The 9,805-nt window shown below is 43.5% G+C and overlaps 1 protein-coding gene across 1 annotated transcript in view; it reads right to left on the reverse strand.

The window, feature by feature from the left end:
• Positions 1–7,359, reverse strand: part of T265_10654 (hypothetical protein) — a gene marked incomplete at both ends in the record, with an annotated part of 31,200 nt that extends 23,841 nt beyond the window's left edge. Inside the window, 3 exons of the mRNA XM_009177099.1 lie at positions 303–667; positions 3,479–3,672; positions 7,067–7,359. Coding sequence (XP_009175363.1) covers positions 303–667; positions 3,479–3,672; positions 7,067–7,137 — 630 coding nt within the window. The remainder of the gene's footprint in view (positions 1–302; positions 668–3,478; positions 3,673–7,066) is intronic.
• Between the last annotated feature and the right edge of the window lie 2,446 nt (positions 7,360–9,805).

Below are 9,805 nucleotides of genomic sequence, written 5' to 3' on the forward strand. Positions count from 1 at the left end.
GTACGCGAGGGGCTCTGTTCACCTGTAAATCCGATTGGGAGTGGACTTGACGACGTATTCTATGCACTCCTGGGTTTGACATGGTGCACTGCAGCTCTTCAACTAAAGCTGCTAGCCTAGCTTAAGTAACTGCCGGTGAATATCCGGTGCAAATAGGAAACCTTCTTTCAAAAAATCTTTTGGTGGAACCTCACCGATCTATCGTCCAAAGCAATGAACTGATGGATATAAACATCCGAAAAAAAGCACATGACACCAGACTACTGCTTGGCTTTATAAAAAAATTTGTCGAATTCACTTACCTCGGCTAGACGACACATAACGAAGTACAGTGATCGATAGAAATCCGAGTGCTGGTGCGAATAGTCTCGGCTAAAAATATCTGAGAGATCTGACAACCCCGTAGTTTTTGTGCCAAACTCATAGTCTTCCAGTGTGTGGTCTGTCACGTTGTTTGGGCTGAAGTGAAAGTATTTTTTCAAATCAAGTTGAATCGACAAACGGTCCCATAGTTCTTCACTCAGCACACGAATTTGTATGAGTCGTTGCCACAGGTTACCTCCACGAATCACCGCGCACCATGCTGGACAGACTTTCTCAGCAGCTGCAAGTGAACTGGCGTCTAAGTAGCTCAAAATCTTCTCGGCAATGTGGATTTGTGAGCATTCTGTGAAAGAATAGAATAAGTTTGAATTGAAGCAAATATCTTATTTCAGTTTTTCAGATGCTTCAGTATTAAGATGCACGTGGCCTTGAGCAATACCTGCTGGGTGATGACAAAAAGTCGGGAACGGATCTACCCTGTAGTTCGCATCAGAAAATACTCCAGAAAGAGCATTGGTCTTCTATCTGAGAAGTCATTACTCGAATGATGCATCAACACCAGATCATGTGATATGAAATAATCGACAATGAGTTCAGCTATCCAGTAAACGTGAAAGTTAATAACAATCACTCGTGGCGAAATAGTGCTGGGCTTGATATCACAGGTTCGAGTCTTTCCGGAATCTTGTGAAGCGCACATTGTTATCGGTTCTTAAAGAGCACGAAACAGCCATATAACTTCCGTCAAAACATCATAAAATCAACAAAGTGTTTATGCTCATTCGTCTCACTCAACCGTATCAACACTTGGTTTGAACAGTTTAGCAGCTACACACGAAGGCGATCCCAAGTTTCGATATCGGTCATGTGATCAGACCAAGGCGTTGAATCTCCGCAAGGGAAGATAGGCAGAGCGATTGAAATTTGTGTTTCTACCCACTACTTATAAACGAATTCACTTTGGCTCAAGACCTGAACGCCAGCTGGTCGACCTGAAACCTTGAAATGGGAAGAACATTGTAAAACCGACTCATTTGTACAAACCTATAGAAAGTAACTACAGATAAAAGTTTACCCTCCTTTGGGAAATTCGAGAAAAACTTGGGAAAATGTTAGGCCGACAACTCCAAAGGGGCAAGCGAAAAACAACTCAAGACCTTATGTTTTATTATCAGGCCCTATGTGTGCCTATCGTCCAAACATCTAACAGGGGATCACCAGCGTATTCGATAGGGAACTTTCTGGATACTCGGTGTGGTGTTACTGCTCCATAACCCCATCTAGTGTTGAATGCGGACTGACGTTATAGACAAGCTGAACCTGACCATCAGGGTCATGAGATCGGGAGGTAGAATACTTGCGTCTGACCAGTAATGGTTAAGAATGACCGCTTAAAGGATAGATCAACTGCGGCGTTGATTCCTCCAGTGAATCAACAGTGATCAGCGGTCATTTTTCTTTTATGTTCTGACTACTTACGAGTAGCGTGATTTACGCTTGTTTGTCATAACGTCATTTCGTTTCATTGCTGCTCGTTCCCCGGGTTTTCGCCCCTGCTTAAGGTCGGCTTATTCTCTTGTAACAGGCGTCAAGGTTTTGTTGCATGTTCGTTTTTGCCTGCAAGTTCGTGTCAGCTCTACCTACTTTCGTCTGTCCGTTCTGACGGAAAGGCGGACCGACTGGGGATCGAATTCAGAGGTCCTCGGATAGTAGGGACCGTCTCATCCGTCGCACCAACTTGACGCTGAAGGAGACCTTTATACCTTTGTACCTTTCGCATCTGCCTGCCGTACAGCCTCTGCCGAAACTTTTTCTAAACGGATCAAGGCGGGCAACCCGAAATGGCACGTGACACGAGCGACTGTATCACGCCATCAGTCAAAGAGAGTTTTTTTAATTCCCGAACGTAATGATTGTTTTCTGTTCCGTTATCTTTGTACATGGCCAATATATACTGACTGACTACCTGTTCACTATGTTTTTGCAACCCGTTTTTCCATAGAAGCAATTCTCGTCGATTTCGTTTCATTGCTGCTCGTTCCCCGGGTTTTCGCCCCTGCTTAAGGTCGGCTTATTCTCTTGTAACAGGCGTCAAGGTTTTGTTGCATGTTCGTTTTTGCCTGCAAGTTCGTGTCAGCTCTACCTACTTTCGTCTGTCCGTTCTGACGGAAAGGCGGACCGACTGGGGATCGAATTCAGAGGTCCTCGGATAGTAGGGACCGTCTCATCCGTCGCACCAACTTGACGCTGAAGGAGACCTTTATACCTCTGTACCTTTACACCGCATCTGCCGTACAGCCTCTGCCGAAACTTTTTCTAAACGGATCAAGGCGGGCAACCCGAAATGGCACGTGACACGAGCGACTGTATCACACCATCAGTCAAAGGGAGTTTTTTTAATTCCCGAACGTAATGATTGTTTTCTGTTCCGTTATCTTTGTACATGGCCAATATATACTGACTGACTGCCTGTTCACTATGTTTTTGCAACCCGTTTTTCCATAGAAGCAATTCTCGTCGGTTCTTAATGTTCTTAATACACTATCTACTGCCCTCGTCAGACTACCGCCCACTGAATACAAACTTCGTATAGTCCGATAGCTGCAATCGTCGTGCGAGGACCTTTGCTGCTCGGATCTTACATGCGACGTAACTGCGGGGTCAACCGCGGTCACCTTGGGTACCTCAGTAGCGACTCGCCCGACGGACTCAAACTTTTCGAATAGATGAGGCTTCTGACTTCTGGAGCGAACCGCCAACACAATAAATTTTTATTGCACGCCACTTATTCTGTTGTTTGTGTGATCACATGCTTAAGTCGATAAAAGTCTACGCTCATGCAATTTACCCACAGTTGACTTGATTTTGCAGATGTTACGGTGCCCTAATTCCCGCCATTAGATGCATTCAAACAGGTCAGCATGCTAAAAAAGCCGTATGCTTGACGGAAACGTGACGTGTGTGCACACTCTTTCCAGTCACTTGAACGTTTATAGATCGATATTCNTGCACCCTCTATCCAGTCACTTGAACGTTTATAGATCGATATACGGTGAAATTTCAGTGGTTCTTTTTGCATCACAGATTGACACGTAACACATAATTTGTATGCATTAGGTGGCCCAAAAATTTGTCGGATTAGATACCATCTTACCGCAAAACATTGTGATAAAGTCTCGACGGAGCATGCGATCGATAGAATTCTGTATTTCTGCGCACTGTTCGTTCGATAGCGTTTGCACTGATGAAACCAGAAATTCAATCTTCTTGTTCGTTGGCAAGTTGGCAAATAGAGATTTTAGAGACTGCTCGGGATCACTCGCCATTTTACGGACGGCCAGCGACAATCTGGGGTGGTTTTCTGGCCCGGTTCATCAGGTTCCAGTGAGTTGCCAATCAAAACGCCTGTTTTAAATTAAACGTCCAGGTTACAGTATAACATTGAAATTTAGATTTTTAAAATGAAAAATTTACGAAGACATGTAGATTACCACTCTTTGTAAGGAATAAGTGTACTACTCGTACTGGAGGACAAGTGGTGCAATCTGTGAGCCGAAGTTTCTCAAAATCTATCATTATCATCAGCGTCCTTATCATATGATAATTTCTGTCGATTTTAGGAATGGGTACGTTCATGTAGAGCAATTGTAAACACGATCTTCCAGTTGAAATTTTAGTACTTTTATTCGCCGGACCAGGGGTTCGTAGATCACCTGGTTAAGTCTATTTGGCGTCCACCTACTGTTGACTTTCTCACACAATCGCATGGCTTCTGGGAATTAATTTATCCCAAGAAGAGGAGGCGTTCAAAGCAGGAAGCAGGTTTCAGTACCCCTTTAAGTAGTGTGTTCACGGAATTATATTCTAGTGATGACGGATCACAAGAGCTAGTAAGTGCGATCATAAACTGGTCTAGGATCTCGTTCGCGTATGTGCTTGGGGGAGTATCTGTGGAATAGCTGTGGAATATCTGTCCCCCCTGACCTGAGGCTCAGGCGCTTTTGATTCTGAGCAACAGAGACCAGACTATAATATAGCGTGAATGTGACAGAAATTACTCGTCTCTTCATATGGTCGGCGGAGGTATTGACAGCTGGGAGTAAGTGATTTCGAGGGCTTCCAGTCCTTGTAGCAGAACTGTGAGCCACACGCAATATCTTGCTAAGATAGCTGTCCCTGAACAAGAAACAATTTATCTTGCGGAAGCGTTTCACTCCAATTTAGGGAAAAACTACACATCTCTGATGATAGAAGATCTGTAAACAGGAAAAATCAGAGATGTACGGCAAAAAGGGGCATTTGAGAGTGAGAACTTCGGTGATAAGCTGCTGTAAAAACACAGCACCGAAGCTGGTGTGATTAATCCACATAGCTTACCCCAATACAGATCGCGTTCGAGAACCCTTGACGACGATTAAGTAGAATAATGCACTGCGGCACTTGGACCACTTACAGCGTGTTGCGAACCTCGTGCAAAAAAAAATGATAAAATCGAAACATTTTCCGTAGAATTCACACAGGTGAATGACTCCTTCTATGTGTGAAATCCTTCTGCGTGATTGTCTTTTGATGACTTCGAACATTCCGACCTCGAACAGCAGAATGTTGCCTGATTGGATATGAGTAGTTAAATAACGGGGAAAATTTGCAAACCTACACTAATCCTATGAAATAAATTTCGTTTCAGGAGACAAATTTATGATAGCTGAGGACTGTGGGACCATGAAAGTTTAGGCGGAGATACTTCATCAATGGGACTTGTCAGAGTAATATGAGGAGATGAGTATAGAGATTGGGAGAAGTCCCAGAATCAGGAATCGGTACATATCGGGTCTTCAGGGAGGATAAATGGTTGTTCAGATGTCCACCAATCACCATAAAATTCACGGTCAGATTAACCAAGACCTTGTTTTAACAACAATCGTCCTCGAATCTAGTTTCCTGATTGTGAATACTGCTCAGTGGACGGGTGATCCTGTGATCAAAAGGCTGGAAGTGCTATCAACAGGTCACATGTGCAACCTTTGCACGCTACGCCTGATTAATCCAAGGAATAACAAGTCCCCGTGTGGTTCTACCTTTTGAAATATGACCGCAGGTGTTTCAATACATTTCATCATCATCGTCGGTAGCTTAGCGTGAGCGTCCAACACTGGTGCTTATTTAACGTAAAAAACGAGTTTGGGGCAGATGCTGCGACCATGATCGATGCAAAACGATCAAGATTATCAGTTCTAACAGATGGACTTAGAAGGAGAAAGTTAATAATGGGATGGGGAGAGGGGGAAGAAAAAGTGTGTGAAAGAGAAAGAAGGGGTATTCTACAGTAGCCTGTTTTCGCTTACGTGCCCTGCTCTATGCGGCAAGTAAGTCGACCTGACTGATGACACCGCGCGAGGGTAAATGTGGCATGAGGTTATTTTCAAATGCACATTTTATGGTTGTACATGGGTCGAGATACTTCCATTGTACACGGACATAAACAGAACGACCAAAGCTTTCGGTTAAAAAAGTCTAACCATAAGGCAGTGGTGTTTGGCGGAAAACTCAAGTGCAAAAAACATTTCTGTAAAACAAATCAGCACACATTTTTCAACCCCCATCCTGGAAGATCAGGAGACCGTGTTGGTCAGACCTCTAACCGGTGCCACACGGACACCATCCAGTTCACAGAGGCACACACAACGTCACACCAGTGAGGGTGGGGTCCAGTCTGTTCGTGACCCAACTTACGAATTAGAAACTTGGTGACTGACAAAATTTAGAAGCTGGCTTCGAAGCGGACAGTTCAAATGAACCAACTTCCGATGTAGAAACGTAACTAGAGGGTGATAACCATTATGTACCCTCGAGTTTTGAACTAGAACTTGATTTCTTTGTAACAGCTTAAGAGCTTTGTGAACAAATTGTGCCTGAGAGTCTATTAATCCAGCGGCATAAAGAAAATCTGATAGGACGAACGGGCGACTTGTACCTTTGAAACCCTGACCCAAACAAGGTAGTACACGCGAATATATCAATAAATTGGGAAACAAAGGCCGGTCAGATATGGGTGAGCCATACAGAAGCTTCTACTCACAAATTGCATCAGTAGTATGCACCACACTCCTATTGACCCAGTTGGGTAATTACTGTTAGGACGACGCTAAACAGAAGCAGTAAGCTTGCCAGTGTCCTTCAGTTATTTTAAATTAAAGATTCTAATCAATAATACTGAAAAATGCGACAGATTTAACTAGCAATGATTGCCTACCAGTCCTCGATCACCAAATCATGATGAATAAGCGAGAAATTGAGAGGCACATTAAACAGACTAGGTGACGTCTGGTATTAAATTCATCAGTTTTCACCAATGTTGAGCCAGCAAAGTGGGTTGCTGTATGATTCTGATCAGGGGAACATCAACTACCCTTTCGTCGATATTAGAATGCAGTACTCTAGCCAGTAAATAGTTTACACTCTTTTTCATGAAGGAAACTACTCCCAAGGTCACCGAAAACTCTTCGCCAGCCCACAACCGGTTTCGCCCTTCTTGGGGTTCATCAGGTGGGCGCAGTCCTGGAGTTTCCGTCAACCTTATGTTCTACACTCTTGCTTAATGCAGTAGGCTACATGCTGGATCGTGGAAAAAGCACGAATGTCAAAAATCAGAAATGTTGGAAAATCCATCAAATTTAACTTCTTCAAATGTAGTTGTACACTAAATGCATAGTGTTCATAGCAATGCAACGTTTTGACTTACCCGTCAATAAGTGTAGTTACAAGGCAAAACTCTGTAGGCTCATTATCACATTGACGAAGGACGTAAACCATTCACAGGAAATTGCAACAACATTCGTGGGTTAAGTGGAGACCGAACACACGACAAGAGAATGCACGTGACACACACAGATCGTTCTTGTTCGTTTGAAGACTTACACGTGGAGGCGTTGAGCATCGAATGTCTATTTCAGTCCACTGATGTAACTACTGTGAGAGTCTCGCAGCGTTCAGATATAATGGAGTTTTCATGAAATCAAGTGAGTTTTGTCACTGAGTACAATACAATCTTTGTTTCTGTGATGCTGAAGCGCACCACTCAATATCGGTTGTATCAAGATACCGAGCGATATGTTCCCACCAATCTGGTGAGCCTCAACCGTCACCTGACCAACGAGAAAGTCGTGTGACAATCAAGTTATTCTAATGCTGTTTTCTAAACGAGTCACAACGTTTTCAGATTTGTTCCATGTGGGGTTGGCGCCGTAGAAATCACTACGTTTGCGGATGAACAGCAAAGAAACGAGAGAGACGTCATCACCAGGAGCGCCATGTAAACTGATTTTGAGAATGGGAAGTGACAGTTTCATCATTCTAGTTTTTAGAAATAGTTCATCACTGAGACTATGTGTGAGATTCGCCCCCAATGTCTGAAACACTAATTCAAATTCACATTCTTTACTGGAAACCACCGCCAACTGTCTGTAAGATAAAATCTCAAATGCAGCTTCAGAGTTCATGTACCGCCTGAAAACAACAGCCACTAATACAGGCAGTTCCGGTGTATCGATTAAAACCATGTGACTGTTGTGTTCATGTGATCCCGTTCATCAGTCTCGCCTAAACTCACTTACATTACGCTTGAATCGAGAAGACCGGATACAGTCCTAGTCAGGAAACGAGAATAGCACATCACGCTCGTATGCTCGGTTGACAGATAAAAAACCAACCGACAAATAAGTTAATCGCGCAGGCAATTATGATTAGATGAATTCAGAGAAAATACGGGATTGATATGCCACCAAAAGTGATGATACACGGAAAATCAAAGCAAGCGATCACACAAAAGGCGAAATGCATTCATTTGGCTACTAGTTTGTTCTCAAGGGGAATCCGGATAAACCTCTCCTCTATGATTCTCTTCAACGGAATTTACTGTTTTTTTCTGTTAATAGTTCATATTCGAGATGTCGACTTGCGTTTACTTGATACAACACCGCTTCGATTCAGCTGCAGACAAGCGTATTTTAGAGCTTGCCTGTAAACTGATATTAAAGTAAGAACTAATTTTAGCACAAACTCAGGGAATGTAACTACCCAATTCGTTTCGAGAAGGATAAAACCAGCAGTTGGCTGACGAAGAGCTTTAAGCTACTTTAGAGATAGCCTAGTGTCATTTAAATAAACAAACACTCGCTCCTGCTCGGTGGGGCGGCTTTGATCTAATACCTAACTGAAGCTTTTAACTCCCCTACTAGACACTTGCCCTTGGATTTTAGTGCTTCAGTCAGGCCATGGTGTAAGAAGAAACGGTCAAGTGATATGTTGCTGATTTGTCATTTTCCAACACATTATTGATCTAATGAATGAGGAAGTGATACAAAGACAATTGCTCATATTGATCGGCACTCTTGAGTGGATACTCCAGACGCAGAAGTCTACAATATTTTGTGTTAGTGCAGTACTATTAGCCAGCATATCTCCTTGAATCTCCCCTTATCCCCTTCTGGGTCGTACAATCTAAGGCTAGGAAACTTACCGAGATTTCGCAAGGGATTTCGCAGCCATTGGTCACCACGGCCTGCAGCTTTAGACTAGCTCTTGAACGCCCGCATAAATCGAGAGCAGAGAAGGCACAAATATGAGCGAGGGCCTTCATAGTAATACTTTTAGAATACCGTTCTTGAAACTGTCTAAATACTCTAGGCTGTAGATAGTGTGATGTAACGCCACGATCGTCCAGCATTCGACAATCACTGACGATTGTTAAATCATATTTATGACCACTCCTTACTTTGATTGGTCTTTTAGTTCGGGGACATCCAACAATCCCCTGCAGAAGAAGTTTCTGTAGCAGTTGCTTGAGCTGAAATACTAGGACAGCGAATGGATTCGGGGAGAAATTCTCATCTTCAGATGCCGGTTGGGTGTGATGCAATTACTGCGTTTTATTCTTCACCCTTGGTGTTTGTTACGAAACAAGAGGCACACTGCTTTTGTAGGACGAACAGCTGACACTGGTCGGTGATTTGTGCTAGAATCGTTACCCAGAATTATTGTAGCCTAGCGCTAAAAGTGGTCTCTTTCGTAGACCAGAATGCTTCTGGATATCCAAACAGGGATTCAGGATTCTCTAAAAGGTAAACCCTCAGTCGTGCAGCATTCTGTGGGATCTGCTCACTGCAAAAGTAACATTCAGCGCTTCGATTTTGAAGCCGCTTACAATACCCCTTCGTTACCAAGGTTGAACAAGGTACGTGACAAAACATTTCTTTTGATCTGTACTACTCATAAGGTTGCTGAAAACTCTTCGACAGCCCACGACCGGTTTCGCCCTTCTTGGGGCTCATCAGGTAGGCGCAGTCCCCGGGTTTCCGTCAACCTTATGTTCAACTTGAAACCACGGAATTAGCGAATATGCACTCATCTGCAAACTAATTTGGTTCTTTCGAGAGACTCACCTGGAACCCAGCTGAATCTCTCGTTTATGATGTTCTCAGGC

This window comes from Opisthorchis viverrini, assembly GCF_000715545.1.
Source record: "Opisthorchis viverrini unplaced genomic scaffold opera_v5_389, whole genome shotgun sequence".
Classification (NCBI taxonomy): Eukaryota; Metazoa; Platyhelminthes; class Trematoda; order Opisthorchiida; family Opisthorchiidae; genus Opisthorchis; species Opisthorchis viverrini.